Source organism: Xiphophorus maculatus, chromosome 8 (assembly GCF_002775205.1).
Source record: "Xiphophorus maculatus strain JP 163 A chromosome 8, X_maculatus-5.0-male, whole genome shotgun sequence".
NCBI lineage: Eukaryota > Metazoa > Chordata > Actinopteri > Cyprinodontiformes > Poeciliidae > Xiphophorus > Xiphophorus maculatus.
In genome coordinates this window covers 23,192,437-23,209,480 of record NC_036450.1, presented here as the reverse complement: position 1 = coordinate 23,209,480, position 17,044 = coordinate 23,192,437, and the positions used below count along the sequence as shown (strand labels likewise).

Here is a 17,044-nt window from a genome sequence, read left to right as displayed (position 1 = left end):
TAAACAAAATTGTCCTTCAAAAAATGGGTTGGTTGAGCCCAAAGCACCAGACTGAAGACTTTTGTCATCCAGCTTTTGGTAGAAAGAGAGAAAAGAGAAAGACAATAAATCGTGCAAATGGAAATGATTGAGTTTGCTTTAATTTATCATTCGATTAATTGATTGATTGAGACAGGCCTGTGTATGGCCATCAAATCCAGGAAGGCCTTTCACTGTAGTGAACTCAAGATTAGAGGCATTAATTTAAGACAACTACCGACTAAAATCATTTTAGATATCCCCATTCCACTTTCAAAAAGCTTCAAATACCAATGAGAGTTTTAATTTAATTTATTTTATTTTCAAAGAAAATGTCTTATGACAACTTATCTACCACCTCAACATTTACATTTTATTGCATTACAGACAAAACCTACTGGATTTTATTCATATTTTGGGGGATGGACTGTAAATGACCTCCAATTAGGAAGGTAGCTGCATTGGGTTTGAGTAAAACCAACAGATTTTGTAACAAAAGTCGCTTCATTACTTCTAAACCCCCTGCCCCCCAAAAAGACCAAACAAACCAAAAAACAATTTCTTTCAGGAATGTCACAGATTTTTCTTACTGGATATAACGTATGTTTGTATAAACAAACGAGGCCAGCAAAGTAAGTCTGGCTCTGCACCAAGCCACATGTAGCAGAGCAACAGAGTCTATTATCCCATCGGACCATTGGGGACGGAACCGCCCTGTATGCCCGTCAAACAGCACTCAGCCTCTTTTATGGACTGAGAGTCTATGACTGTGTGGGAACCGACGCCTCCCCTCCTCCCCCAAACCCCGTCCCACCAGCTCCCTCTGGGGCCATGCCACCCCCGTTTCCTTGGATACCTTCGCCACAAATCTGAGTGCACATGGTCCCCATTGAGAGACGCTAACAAGAGGTAGACAGAGGCTATGACCCGGCGTGACCCTCTTTGAGCGTGACAGTGTCGAGCCGGGACCTCACGTGACACATTCCTAGCCATCTGGCTCCGTTTAACACTACATCTCCCGCAACAAAGACCCCCTGCGGCGGCCCGCTTAGGCCTGACAAACAGCCCACAAAGGGACCCACTTAGGCCTGACTAAAGCCTGTAAAGAGCCCCCAATAGGACGGGCCGCGGACGGGCGAGGCCCGTGCCGCGCTGCGACTGGGGGCCTAACGCCTCCGCTAATTAGCACGCGCGCGTCAACAGCGGGGGGGGCAGAGGAGACGACACGCACGTACAAACCGTACGTCGGGAGGAGGGCAGGGAGGGGGGGGGGGGGGTGACGTCCCTGGGGAGCCGCTAAATTACCATCAACAGACGAGAGGGAGTTTATCACGGCGCTCTCAGCGAGGAAAGAGAGAGTCCTGCTTGGACTTAATTAAAATATTAGCCACTTCAGCAGGAACCGACTCATTCAGGAAGAAGATGGATTTCAACCAAAAAAAAAAAAAAAAAAAAGAACCTCGTTTCTGCTTTCATTTCTTTAAATAATTCAACTGTTGTAAATCGGTTCTTATTACCCGACAGGGATCCATGCTGTGGCCTCGGCCTCTTCTAACCCTTAAAAGTATCAAATTTGATATATTTCCTTCTTTATGTGACAAACAAACACATTTTGCTTTGTTTCCCCTCCCTCCTCCTCGCCTCTCTTGCCAGTAGCCTGGGGGGTGTCTCTGCGGTCCCTGCGGCTTTGCTAATGGATTTAGGATATAAATCTATCATTTATTCAGCCAGTTAACACCGCCCCGAGGCCGCTGGCGCTTCGTCTCAGGAGATGCGGGTGTGTGCGCCTCGTTCTCGCTCCTGCGCCTCCAACAAGAGCTGCCGAAAGCACAGGGATCGCGTTTGATTTCCGAGGCCGGTTGTCATCGAATGCTTTGCCGTCGTGTGCACGTTCTGGCGCACGAAAGGACGAAAGGAAGAAGAAGAAAACCCCCCACACACATCACATCTGGATGTAGCACAACATCAGCGCATCTTCATGGACCAGGAGGGAGCGATTAAGGTCGAGCGTGCCCTTAAACGGGTCATTGGTATTCTGCTCTCTCCGTAAAGCGGGCTAAGCGCTGGATTAATTGCGGCGCGTGGAAAAGAAAAGCAAAGCATTAGGCCCCGGACTTAAAGCAGGTGGATTGACATCGATCGTCGGGGCTGCGGCTAAGCATCGCTCTCCAATTATCTGTGATTCTCTCCGCACCGAGTGGAGCCTGGGACTGCCATCTGCCTCTCCTCTGCCCGGCCACAGCAAACACAAGACTGGGCTTCACCTTTTACACGGGCTTCCCTCTTTAAACCATCTTTTCACGCTTCTCCAAACTCGTAGAATTAGAAATAGCATTTCAAATCACATTAAATCGTCCAGCTTTCAAAGTCGACCAATTTCCTCTTGATCGTGTCTGATCGGTCGAGGACAGTAGAGAGATATTTTTCTTTTATCCTGTTTATTAAACACACCAAAACGTGTGAATCCTCAATGTAATGTTGGAGACCATAGCAGGGGTGCACCGATTGCAGTTTTCTGGCCGATCACTAATCTAATCCACCGATTCAGATTTTGGCAGATACAGATTTTTTTTTTTTTTTTTTAGCCTGAAAAGTTGCTAAATACAGCAACAAAATTCCTAAGCTGACAACAAAAGGTTGCCATGGAAAAAAAGTGGACAATGGTTGATTTTCAGGTCTTTGTGGGTAAGATTGGTTTCACAAAAAAAAAAAAAAAAAAAAAATCGCTCAAAATTAAGGAAATCTCAGCAGATTTATTGGTGCACCCGTAGACATATGATTGTAGCACAAATAGTCATAATCCTGAAGTCGCTTCATTTTCTCCTGCGATCTAAACTAAGATCAAATAATCCGTTTTTAAAGAGAAAAATCTTAATCAAAAGTAAATGCGAATCAGTAAAATCGATCAGGTTTTTCTAGTCAGTGCCCTGATCGGGTTTTATAAAATAATATATAATAATAAACTTCTTTAACACTGCATTTTATCTTTTACACTTTTATTCTGATTTATGACTTCCAAAAATATTTCTTTCAATTCTGAACAAGCTGGTGCCATACACTCACTATGATAACCTGGGATAAAAATATCAACTGTACACAATATTTAAGTACATAATTTATTAAAAAAACAACAATTATTCCTGCTAAATACACAAATCATTTCACTCATATTATCTAAATCATAGATTAGTCATTTTGATACATACTTAAAACCTTAGCAAAAACAGCAGCTGTTTTTCTCTTTCTGAACAAAGTGTGGGAACGTAGCATCATGTTAGCTGCATCGTCAGGAGTTACAGCTGGGAATTCTTTAGTCACAGTCACCTGAAATATTTCCAAATAGCCTATTATGTTCAGCTTGCAAAAAAGGAAACAACAACAACACGGCAATCATGTTTAAGCCTGCTGACTGGCAGTGCACAGGGTGGAGGGATGGCAGTGCCAAGTTGCTCTTTGCTCCATTCCAATGGAGGATTCTGGGAAGTTTTCTGGCATCTTGAGGACACCTTGACCTGTAGAAACTCTCTGATGGAGCGTTTTTGCTTTTGTTTTGGTTTTTAAACCAGACATTTCGAAACACTCTGCAGTCGATTTAACACTTTGGCTAGCATACGAACAACCTTACAGGATTTCTGGAAGTTTCAGGTAAAGTCCTTCTCGACACCATTTTTAGTTAAATTTTATACCAAAACAACTTACTAACGTCATCGATTATAGACCTATAACTTATAGAATTATAACTTTTCCAGCTTTTGTGGACTTTTTTACTCAGTGGTCACTTTAACGGATTTCAGTCTACTATTAAAATCCTGTATTAAATTTAGACTTTTTAGCAATAAAATGACTAATTGTACATAACGTCACAATTTTATTAGCCTCAACATGAACAGAATTGGGCAGCACCTGCTGGATTTAGCAGTGAAAACAGGAACATTGTTAATGAAAAGAAAAACTACTCAGCTTTATACCTAAATAAACAAATGCTTTATGATCATTAAATTTGTCTGGAAAAATCTTGAAGCCATCGCAAATTTGCTCCATTATGGAATTGTGGGCCAAGAAAAATCATTTAGAGGGCCTCAAATGGCCCCAGGGCCGCACGTTGGACATCCCGGGATTCCAAAAAAAAAAAAAAAAAAAAAAAAAAAAAAAGATCTAGAAAAAAATGGTGATAGAATGTAAAACACAATCTGCGATGCAGTAATTCAGAGCTAAAAGACGCATTAAATTATTTAAAGGAATCAACAACAACAAAAAAAAATACAGATTTTACTTTTCGCTAAAGGTGTAGAATAAAACTATTTTCTGTACTCTTCATTTTCAATTTTTACATCCAAATCTGCCAAATAATAAAAGCTGACTCTGTAGCTGAACACCAAAGGGACAGAGGCCACACGACCTGGACCGAACCAAACATCCAAACACGCCTGACGCTCCCGGAAATGAGCGAGTCAGGCGAGACGACGGCTAAAACGGCACGTTCCGGTCCCGGTCAGACGGATACAGAAGCCGCAGCTGTGAGGCTGTTCGGTTCCTGGCCGGAGCTGGACGCAGGCGGGCCGAGTCGGACCGGGCAGCTAGCCAAAGCTATTAGCCCCAATTAGAGCCAGGAAGCCCGCGCGCATCGGCACGAGCGAAGACGAGCAGGGGGAGGACAAACGGATGATGGAGGCAAAATAAAAATAAAAAAAAAAGGACCAGAGTGATGCGAGGAGCTTCACAGAGAGCCCGGCGTTTTAATTAGGCCGCAGCAAATTAAATACAGAACAGGAACAAGAACGCAACAGAGGGGAGAAAGAAAAAGAAAATCTGTTTAGAGAAACATAATCTAATTATAATCCAGTGTAAAAAGACAAAGCACAGTTTATAAATCAAAAGGGTTCAGATTTAGATTGTTTTTTTCCCTCCAAACTTATTTTTTTTTTGGGGTGGTTGGAGGGGTGGGGGTCTGAATTGGGCTGTAACCAGTGGGGATTGGCAACGCATGCAAAATTCGATCAAATTTGCTTTCAAACGGACTGAAAAATAGAGCACATTTATTCTATTCCGCCTGTTTAGACATAAACAAGAACAGCGTTTTCTACATTTGCTTTCCTGCTTGATTTATTGCCATCCCCCCTTCCCAGCAATCAATTTCTCTGTTTCAGTGGCAAACCTCCACCCCCTCCGCCTCCTCCTCACACCCCACCTTTCTCGGCTTTGACGGCCAGTGTGGGAAAAGCAGTGCTGCACCCTGCTGGCGGACGGGAGGAGTGCAATGGAGAACGGGCTGTCGCTTTGTCAAACCAAACCAGAGCTCAATTCCACTGATATTACCTTTTATTTTCATTCTGAATCCAAACTTCTAATCCTGGTTTTTTTTCCCCTTCAGATTTTACAGGGATTTTTCTCTGGGGGTTTCTTTGGAAATACGGGATTCTTGATGGAGGTCACTTTACATCACATTTAATGCAGAGTGACCTCTACATTAAGCTCTCAGTGGGTGTATCCGATCTGAATGATTAATCTAATGTCTGTGTGTGTGCGCCATTTAAAGCAGGAACTGCAGCAATGCGTGGGTAATTTGGGCCACTTATAGGGGGAAAAAAAAAAAATTAGACTCGCTTTTTTGTGTCGAGCTAAAAAAGTAATGAGAGCTAATCTGTATTTTCAACGTGGCACAATATTCTGCAGAATAATCACTAGAGATAATCGTAAATCAGTGCTAATACAGCTACTAGTCATAAAAAAAAAACAAGGCTATAGATGGAGTCTCAAAAATACAAAGAAGGTGTTCAAAATTTATTTTCGTGCAAGCTTTTTTTTGTTTGTTTTTTTTTTAATTACTGGAAAAGTTTTTATTAATATTGCTCCTCTCAAGCAATTCTTAAAATTTCACTAAAACACAAAAGCGTAACAATATAACCGACTAACAGTTTTGACACCACGACTGTATTTTTCGAACTTGACCCGTTTCCAAACATTGGGATTTTTGCTTCTTATGTAAGCATAAGAAAAATGCAGGTGCACTCTTTCAGCCAGCTGGCGGAGTGTGCAGCAACAGGCAGGGGAGGGGCAGGACCACATTGCTCCACCCAGCAGGAGAAAACCCTTTTATTAGACTGTCAATGATAGCCTTTTTGACAAAACTTGGGTGAATCTTGATTCCAGCTGCCTGGATACATGTAGAATTTAGCAGAACTGGTTAGATTCTGACGTTAGAAATACAACCACAGATTGGAATCTGCTCATTTTCTCCTGATCAGGTCTGATTGGTGGTTGGCTGGTCAAATATTTAAAAAGAATTCTGATTTTTCTTTTTAATAACTGCAGCAAGACTAAGAAGACACAAGTAGCAAATAGGAATTGATCATAATCAAAATAATAATGAAAAAAAAAACAACACAAATTTTTAGAGATACACTAATTGCAGTTTTCTGGAAGATCGCTGATTTTAAAAAAGCCTGACCTGCTGATTTTAGCCCATACCGATTGTTTCGTCCGAAAAGTTGCCTGATATAGTGAAAAGTTGCCAAGCTGGCACCAGTGGGGTGAGTTTTGTTAACCGTGTACCTGCAGACGTGACCTGGTGGGCTGATCGTCAGACTCTTGCGGAAGCAGACGAGATCCGTTTCTCATGGAAGGATCGGTCGATTAGCCGAAAGCATTAAGAATTTGAGAGAATCAGAGATTTAAAGAAGAAGAGGAAAAAAAGAACAAAACTAATGGAACGTCGTGTTTCTGTTAATGGAACAAATCTGTGGAACAATCCGTCTGAAGAAACCAAAGAGAGTAGATCAAGTTTTACTTTTAAAAATAAAATACAAGATCCTATCTAGGTATAATGAAGCATATTGATTCAGTAAAGTGCTGTGTCATTACAAAGATATGTTTATTTCTTTTTTTATTATCTATATAGCTCACATTGCCTGTTTTGTGTTTTTTGAAGATGCATCTATATGGATGGTTGATTGATATTTAGTTGCTTATGGCATAAGCAAATTGACTTGACAGACTATATGAGGTATGTTTTCCCCAAACTAATCCATTTCATGAAAATCTTTCTTAACGTACGTCAAAAACATGCGTGTTTTTTGTCATAATGAACTGTAAATAAATGAAACAAAAGTAAGAATATTGTCAATTCAACCCAAATGAGATCGATATTGACCAGAAAATCGTCTGATCGGTGCAATTCTAATTTAAAGTAGACACGCCTGTAAAGCCAGTGCTGCAGGAGCTTCGATAAAACAAATTCTTTTCTGGCCGCCAGTTGTTTGTGTGCAAAACAAAAAGAAGAAGAAGAAGTGGAGACTCGGAGGACTGCCGGAGTGAAAAATGACAGAACAGATCCAAGCCTCTGAACCCGGGTGGTTAACTTTATTGGGGATTCTGTCGGCGAGGAACTCCATCACGTTGCTGATCATAGGGACGGCTTGGACGAGCGTCTTCATTACCGCGGGACAGCGTCTTCCTCTCGAGCCGTCACAGAGGCAGAAAAAGAGATTGATGGCGCAGAGTCGTCTGATCTATTGGTTATTCTGAATGAAGTATGGGCGTATCGGTCGCCGGCCTCTCCCACCGGCTACCATTGATTTCCACTCAGTCTTTCGGCTCTCTGCGCCCTTGTGCAAAATGCCTCCCTCTTATTGTATTTATTTTCCATTTTATTTTTTCTCACTCCCAACTTCCTCTGCTGGGCCCTTATTTAGCCGACGTCTCGGACGATTCGCTGCTGTTCGAGCCTAAATCTATAAAGAAATCGTCGCCGAGAGCGACGCCGTTTCAAGACGACACGGCCAGGCAGACGGGGAGAGACGAGAAGGAGGCAGAGGAGGAGAGGGAAGGAGTGAAAGACAAAGAGGAAGTGAAAGACAGACAGCAGTGCAACGGGTGAGACAGGTTGGGAGGTGTGTGTGTGTGTGTGTGTGGGGGGGGGGGGGGGGGGGGACTGAAAGAGGGACAGAGCAGGAAACAGAGGGAGAGCGGGAGGTGTAATTATCTATCAGGTGTTCGGGTGTGCGTGACAGAGGAGGAAGCTCATTAGCACACTCTGTGTACACCAATTACACAGCTAGGCTTCTCAGGGCATTCCCCTGGCTTGTGTGTGTGTGTGTGACAACAGGCACCTTCACTCTGACAGAAACACACTTTAGCAAAACTTTCGATTCAAAAGGACGCCTGAAGAAATATCCAATAATAACAATAGTAATTTAAAAAAAGGGTTGGATTTCCTTTAGACTTTTATTCCAGATTTAAAGTAGTTCAGTAGGATTGTATTCAACGGATCAACAGAGACAGGACACGTCTGTGACGGAAAATGTTTCTCTGAAAAGTAAAAAAATAAATGCAGCAGCTGTTTGTATCCCTTTAATCTGGAACTCATAGATTTAACTTAATGCAACCAATATCATCTATTTACACAGAAGCTATGTAAATAGATGATGCCAGGTTGCAAAACAGCAGCCGACCTATAATCTAAAAGGCCCGGGCAAAAATAAAATAATTACAAAAAAAAAAAAAGAGTAATAATTATTTTAAGTAAGTGGAGCTGCAGAGATCCACAGTGTCCAAGATCCAAGAGTTTACCAAGCACACAACAGATCTGGTGTTGGTGGAAGAGTGTCAAGATGTTCACAAATGCTCTCTTTCCCATTTAACTAAGGGTACTTTGTATTTCTTTGTAAAACGCTGACAATTTTAAGATTCCGAGATGTGTCAGCCTTTTTACCCTATAAAGGGGTGCGACATAAAAAAAAACAACTAAATAGTAAAATGAATCTGTATTTTCCCTGCTCTGTTTAAGAACTCCTGTGGTGACTAATTTACGAAGTAACACGACCTTTAAAATGTGTGATTACAGCTGCAGTACTGCAATCACTAAGAAATAAAACCTACTAAAACCAAGCAAAGCCATGCATTTGGAAACCACTGCACAAAACTAACTAGACTGAAATAAATGAGCATTCTAACATTGATAACAAGCTATGTGTAAGCATCATTACATACATAATACATAATAAGACAAGTAATAAATACACATTTTCACAAGAGAAGTGAATGCAGGTGAAATGTGTGTGTGTGTGTGTGTGTGTGTGTGTGTGTGTGTTTTACCGTTGAAGGTTGTTTTGGTCCGATGAAACCACTCCTACATTAGCCACCGACAGGACCTGCTTGCTGATGTTCTGCTTGGAGGTGTTGGCAGTTGCCATGGCGATGGTTGCTGAAGTCTCATTCATGCCCATGAGCTTCCCTGAGAAGATGCAAAATGTTTGCTCAGAAAAATCACAAAACAACAACAACAAACAGAACTTAATTTTATGTGCTAAGTTACATTTAAAATGGATGAAAATTGAAGTAAAAGTTGAAAAGGATCAATCCGCAGGTTTACAGATGCACAGAGAAGCTGGCTGGTGACCAGAGTCAGCAAATTTATAGCTTAATCAATCCTTGACAAGCTGATAAGTAACTCAAAAAGACTATCTTTTTCAAAAGGGGTGAATGCACCACATCCTAAGCACTATCAGATCACACCAACACTTTTCAGTACTGATGTCTTTACTGAGGGAAAACGCTGCATTAGCTTATTTCAGAGTTAGTCAGATGCTTAAATTAAGTGTGGTCTCCGCAGTAATTATCAATAAAAGCTCCTAAAGATGGTTTAAAATGTGAAGAAAATCTTTTGTTATCGTTTTAAACTTATTTAACACTGTTTCACAGAAATTCCTCTGAAGCATGAAATCACCTAAGAGCTATAAAAATGATTTTCAATGTCAGTTTTTTTGGAAAACCTTCCTATAGAATAGGTTGGAATCTGCCAGAACTAGTATCGGCAGCTCAAAATCTTCGAGATCGGCCACAAAATTCTGATCGGTCCATCTCAAAAAGGACAGAACTGAATAATGAAACCATCCACAACCTTTCAGCATGCGAATATAATCTATCCTGTGTAAAAGAGCGAAAGTAAACAATAAAAGACCAACAAAAAATGAGAGTTTATCTGTGCAGAGTAAAGGGAAAGGATTTAAATAAACAAATTGAGACAAAGAGGAACGTTTTGGGTAGAAATGAAAGTGGTCCCATCATCAAATATAATAAAAACCTATTATCTGAAATAAGTTATTGACTTCACTCCAATAGTATACATTAAAGTACAGTTGTTTGAGAGAAAATGGTCCGAATGAAAAGGCTGTTACTTCATCTTAATTCTCCCTTTGCTTTTATCTAAGTGCAGCTGAGCTCAGACAATCATGAATGAGGTTAATTAATGCAGAAGCAGCATTTAGCAGCATTTAGCAGCACTCAGAAGCTCGCTGACCGGTGGAAGGCGTTCCTCTCCGCTCCCAAAGGCACCACATCATCTGCAGGGGTGCCCAAAGTCGGTCCTCGAGGGTCGGCATCCTGCATGTTTTAGTTCTCTCCCTAGTGGTAATAACCTCCTCAGCATGTCAATGTTCTTCTTAGGTCTTTAATGAGCCATCATTTGATGCAGGTGCATTAAACCAGGGAGAGAACTAAAACATGCAGGATGCCGGCCCTCGAGGACCGACTTTGGGCACCCCTGATCTAGAGGATATGGACGAGCTGGAAGCCTTTAGACCATCTTCACATACTTCTGCCTGATCCAAGGAGCATCAAATAGTAAAGTCATCAAACCTGGACTGAGACTCTGTCAGCAAATATAAAAAGTGAGGGAAAAGCTCAATACCAAAAGGTTTTTATTTAGTTAAAACCACCGTGGATCAGGATTACGGCGCTCGTCTTTGAGCATCTGTTGGACTGTGACGCATTTCTTTACGTTTTCAAAAAGAAAAGCGTGACACAATGCACTCACTTTGCTCACTGCAGAAGTCTGGCTCTTTCATGGTGCTGGGCATTACCAGCTCTCCTACGGCGGGCTGAATGGACACGCTGAACTGGTCCTCCTTGGTGCTGACGAGGGACAAACAGAATTACAAAGAGTTTGTGGAAAACAACAAACAAACAAAAAAAGACCGCTTTCCTTACTGGACCTTAGATTGTTTTGTCGACAGAATGTCTTGACCCGGGCTGTCAACGTTGACGCATGCGATCAATCTATAAAGTTTAACTTTCTTAGAACTGTATTAGATTTGGAACTGCACTCACATAACATAATGCAGATTAATTGAATTACCCATTTGTCCTGAAACCCTCCGTCCCGTAGAGTGTCACTTCAAAGCAGCGTGTTACACGGCCTTGTACTGCGGTCACCAATGAGAATCCTTTAGTGCTTCCTAAAGGGTTCAAGTTTTTAGATTTTGTCCAAAACGTTACCAACAACCAGATCAGTTTTAGGAGGGCTCGGCCTTTAATTTCCACAGCAACTGCACCACAAATAATAACAATAATTAAAAAAATTAATAAAAATGAAATGACCGTTTCCTGGTATGCATATTTTTCACACTTCTGGTGACAAATGAAGCAAAGGTACAGCTCCTGTACGATGAGCCGCATATAAATAATAAACTGAACGTTTAATCAACCGCAAATATTATCTTCTGTTGTACACTTTTCATGGATTTTTTTGAAAAAATGTAAAATATTTTTTACATTTGAATGTAAAAAATGTAAAATATTTTTTTACATTTTTTGACAAATAAACACGATTTATTTCTCATGTTTCCCTGGACCTTGAAGTAGAGTTTTGGGATGATTATAAAGAAAGGGTGTAACACAAACATTATCCAATTTCTTTTTTTTATTGTGTCCCTTAGGTTGGTGAAAAAAGTCTAAGCTCTAACGAACATTTGATGATAAAGGTGTTTCACGTTTGGCCATAAAACTCAATATTTAAACATTCTTAATATAACTTCATAGATTAAAAAAAAACAAAACTATTTCTATAACATTTTTATACAATTGTAACAGAAAATGATTTGACAGATCTAAGAAAACGTTTCCGTACGAGGCGGCTAGTTTAAGGATGCTAAAGCTAGCAGCCAAACATGGCTTTTCATTAGAACTAAATTAAAGGGCTAGCTCCCAGATTTTAGAGAATCTGGGCAGCATATGTATTTCAAAACCTGAATCAGATATAAACGGAAGTGGAAAAACTCTACATTAAGCAGAACATCATTAAAACACACATCAGTGAATGAAACTACATTCCAATTATTTGTTTTTCTTTCTTTGCACAAGAATCACATTGAGAAAAGTGTGAAAACGAACTTCAATATATTTCTATCACATGTGGAACATTACACAATCAATACAAAATCTTTAAAACACAGTTTGTGCTTTGAGGAAGCCTTTATTTATATAAAAAAAGATGGATATTTCAATAAATATTTTCAAAATATTTATAGATTGATAACTAAATTTGTAGGAAATGATTTGCTTATGTTCCAATATGTTCGCTAATGTTGAGCTATTTAAGCTTCTGGCTTAAATAGCTCAACGTATTATATATATATATATATATATATATATATATATATATATTTAAGTGAGCAGTCGAGCCCATTTAAAATGCCTTTTAGTTTAAACTGATGCTAATACTAACATAAATGAACCCATAGAACATAACGCATCGTGTATTTTGAGCGGCCTTATGTCCCTCATCCCTTTTTTTGGAAACGTTTCTCCTCTGGTTGCCGAGCAAACCGATGGCTCTGTGAATAGAATTTTGGAGCGGATTGATCCGTCCTCTCCATCTCAGACAGATTTTCTGATAAGGTTATTGATCAGCTGAGCAGCAGCGCCAATGGCATTCAGCAGGCTGATTTGGGTTGGGGCTGATTAGTGGAGGGGGAGAGGGGGAATAATTGTTATCCCAGTGAAACGGGATCAATCGCGGTTGATGTCTCACCTGGGAACGAAGGCAAAGTGAGGGGGGGAAAACAAAAAGAAAAAAAAATAACAGCAAGAACAAACAAGAGAGGCAAAACCAGCAGTTGGCGAAATTGATTCAGTCATACAGGTGAGTTTTTTTTTTTCTTTTTTCAGGGTTTCCTGTTATCTTACCATAACTGGAAGTTGGCCGCCTGTGTTGAGTCGCTGAAGTCGATGCCCATGGACACGCTCACCGAGGCCCCCGGCTCCAGCCGCTCTGAGAGTGGAAGTATAGGGGAAAAACACGAGAAGAGAGAGTGAGCTCCAAGGGCAGGGCGTGCGGCGCGGGGGCGAGGGGGGCGGATGAAGGAAAGGGAGAGCGGAGTGGAACAGACAAGGGTCCAACACAGCGTGCGTTTTCTACATCGCAAAGCAAGGCCGCCACGTGTGAGAAATCTATCCTTCAATCTCCGTTCCCGACAAATTCAGCCTCTGAAGAGGAAAAACAAAAGAGAAGAAATACGAAAGAGAAGCACCTTTCCAAAGCAACAGGGCCGTCAAGGGCTAAATCAGCATCAGGAGAGCTGAGGTAGAGAGTTGAAAATACGAGGAGTTTAAAAATGTTGGAGAGAATCGGAATCTTAAAGTGACACATGGAGTTTGGAGCGACTTTACCCAAGTTAGAAAACGTAATCACTGCTGATAAATGATGATTTTTTTTCCTCTTTATTTGCATGACGGGATCCCTAGGCTTGTCTCTGTAAACTTTGCTGGATAATTAATTGTCCCAGAAGGTATTGCGAAACATGATAATATTGTATTTTTGAGACCATTACAACCATTTTCAACCAATATAACAACAATATTAGCCTAATAATCCAAGCACACCCACTCAAATATCCAAAATAATTTAAACATTTAATTTGGAACCAGGAAACATTTTAAATATCCAAAATAAACAACAATTAAAATGGATTTTGAAGTTTGTAAAAACTAAAATACAGGGAAAACAGACAAAAGTGGCAGGGAGTGCAGACTCCTTTGTATTGGGTGTCAAATGTTTGCAGTGTTTCTCAAAATGGCGGCTTTTCAATTACTTTAAAGGAGAGCGTTTTATTGACGACCGTTGTCCAAATGGAAATTATTGCGCTCCTTTTAATTTATTTTCTGACTAACTGTTTTATTGCTTATTGTGACGAGCTTAAGGATGCCTCTCCCCACATAACCAGCAGAAACATAACTCAAAAGTAAACACCAGTGTCCTTTAACATAATGTGACATGATAGGCGGCAGAAAAGAGCAAATTTACTCATTATCATCATCGTTCAGCAAACAGACACAAAGCAGCTCAACATAAAGCTTTTGTCTGTATTCATCCCCCTGCAGTTCATCCAAACTAAAGCCAGCCTCCGGCTCACCGTACCCACACTCAATCGATCCAAATTACCCACCGTTTGGCTGCATGAGTTCCTTCAATGCCCAATCAATCCCCTGCAAAGGGCGCTTTTAGCATGCTTCACCGCGCACCGCTTCTGTCTCGCACCAGGGCCCGCATGCACCAGGGCCCGCATGCACCAGAGGTTTTAAAGGTACAGTTTATCAGACGGAAACCTGGGGACGGCGTGTCAATTTTCTTCTTCTGATCGATATCAATGAAAATGCGATTTGATTGGATCTGGTGATTAGTCGTTGGCTATTTTTATTTAATTATTTTTAGTATCATTTAAGATCCGTCTGGAAAACACGAGCCAATAAGCCACTCACATTGAGTAGGGGGTGTCCAAAGTGTGGCCCGGGGACCATTTGTGGCCCATGAAATGATTTGATCGGCCAACAAAAGTTTTTTTTTTGTTTTTTTTTAATAAAGCAAAAGTCCGAAGTCCTATTTATGTGTTTGATCTTTAATGACATACAAATTTCATAAAATGTGTTTATTGTTGAGCAGGAAAACCTATAAATCACTAACTAATTTTGTATTTCTTATTTAATTAATTTTGTGGCCTGCCAGTAGTTTCTAAATTTGTCAGTTTCGGCCAAAGCGTGGCTGCTCTTTTAACCCTTTAAAAACATTTTTACAAGCGTTGCTCTGAGAAGTAGCTCGTATAGCTCCCCAGGTGTTTGCTAATTGCTGCTGGCTAGTCTGAAGGAGCTGAGCGCAGGAGTCGGAAGCTCAGAAGCTCATAAACTGTAGCTCTGAGGAGGAGCTGTGTCTCGGAGGCGGAGCTGGGTCCACCCAGGTGTTTTCCAAAGCTGAATGGTTGCCATGGAGATTGACAAATTTCTCAGACATGCATGAAAGAATCAAAGCAACACCCCAGGTATGTTTTTGAGGAGAGACTAACATTATAGCATGATGCAAAGCTAAAAAAAGAAAGTACATTTTAAATAATAGTGCCCCTTTAAAGCAAATGTGGACTTTTTTTTTTTTTAAAGTCACTTTAACAAACTCATCCAAAGCAGCTATCTGGACAGAGGAGACATTTCCATGCTCTACCAATGTACAGAGTAACGGGTGTTGGCGTTTTTTTGTGTGCAAGCGACTCACCAACAGTGTTAAAGCAGTGGACATTGAGGCTGGCTGGGCTCCGATCTCCTATATGGATCTCTTCCAGGCTGTGATCTGAGCTGTTGGTCAGGATGACCTGCACCGCAACCATACTGGGTTGGTACAAGCACGGCTGCCGGGGAAAATGGTACTTGGCCGACAAGCCTTTTCCTGTCATATGGTGGAGCAGCTCGTAGGTTTTCACAGGGCCAAACGATGAAGTAGTGACCTGGAGAAAGATCGTAATAAAAATCAGTGACACAAACAGGTAGCCATGATACATCGATTCTTCTAGATAAGTCTTTACACATTTCGTCAACGTATTGTGTTTTACTGAGATTCTATGTGACACAAAGTTGATAAGTACGTGTAATTTTACATTATTTAATCTTTTTTTTTTTACAAATTGAAATCTGAAATGCCTAATTTGTAAACTGAGTCCACCACTTTCTCATTTAACCTCAGAATGGATGAAGCAGAGAGCAAACACAATCACGAAGACCAAGAAATGCAACAAAAACAGAACTTCAGTCAGTATGACGTATAGCAAAAATCCAAAAAGGAAAACACACACTGAACATCACTATTAAACATGGTGGTGGCAGAGTCATGCTGCGCTGGGATGCGGAAGCTGGTTAATGGTTGATGGGAAGTTGGATGGAGCTAAATAAGTGCAGAAAATCTGTTAGAGGCTGAAAAAGACTCAATGGTTTTCCTTCAACAAGGAGAATGAGCCCAAACATTCAGCCAAGAGTTAGAAAGAGATTAAAGGATATTCTTTTGTTAAAAGGGCCTATACAAAGTTCAGACATAAATCTGTAGCCAGAGAACAGCTGCAACTAGCAATCGATTAATCGGATAATAAAATTGGCACTTTCTGCAGACTCGTCAATTAATCACTTGAGCCGTTTCTAAATAAAATTAAAGATACACTAACATATGCAAATAAAGTAATTAATTACCTTTTTTAAATAAGAAAACATTTGTCTAAGATGCAATAACATTCTATTAGCTTGGTCATTTGCAGCAAACGATGCATCTGCAGCTAAAAAGAATTTAAAAAGTTTAGTTTTTTTGGTGTTTTTGGATATTTTTACAGCTCTGACATAATTACGGCTCTGGGTGTGTTGTTCTTTGAGCAAAATATTTTCTTTTTTAATTTTCTTACCGAATCGGTGCACTCCAGTTAGCGATTAATCAATTAGCTGACGATTATTTCAAAAATCGATCAATCACGATTAATTGCTTCAGCCCTAAGTCAGACCTGAAAACTGATGATCACAGATCCCACCCATCCTATCCCGCATTACGATTACGCATCGTCGTGTGAAGAAGTTTGAGCACGAACCCTTTTTTGGCGAGGTGGCTTTCTGCAAAAACTCAACTGCAACTGCGTCCAAACTAAAGGCCAGATCGACGCGAGAATATCCGCCCGTCACGTGACGTACGCTCATCCAGCCGAACGTATCTAATCAACAGCTAGACGGCGCCTCTTGTTAGCGAAGAACTCTCCCTTCGTTAAGTCTGGAAGGCGAAGAGGAGTGCATCGAGGAAACGTCCTCAATCAGCTGAGTTAGATGAAAATGGGCCAGATGCTCAGGCAAAGCAGGCTGAATAAAAACACCCCTAATGAATAGAAACACAAGTGCCTGCCTCGGCCCCGAGCCCTTGCCTCTGGCTGGCTGTTTAAAAGGAGCTTTTACCCTTTCG

General features: G+C 40.8%; 1 protein-coding gene across 3 annotated transcripts in view; it reads right to left on the bottom strand.

Annotated features, from left to right (window-relative positions):
- ap3b1 (adaptor related protein complex 3 beta 1 subunit) overlaps positions 1-17,044 on the bottom strand; it is a 58,504-nt gene that overhangs the window by 1,784 nt on the left and 39,676 nt on the right. For all 3 annotated transcript variants that reach the window (XM_023338094.1, XM_023338095.1, XM_023338093.1), the window contains exons 23-26: positions 15,335-15,563; positions 12,982-13,066; positions 10,832-10,929; positions 9,112-9,250 (exon numbers count right to left, since the gene is read on the bottom strand). In XM_023338094.1, coding sequence (XP_023193862.1) covers positions 9,112-9,250; positions 10,832-10,929; positions 12,982-13,066; positions 15,335-15,563 — 551 coding nt within the window. The remainder of the gene's footprint in view (positions 1-9,111; positions 9,251-10,831; positions 10,930-12,981; positions 13,067-15,334; positions 15,564-17,044) is intronic.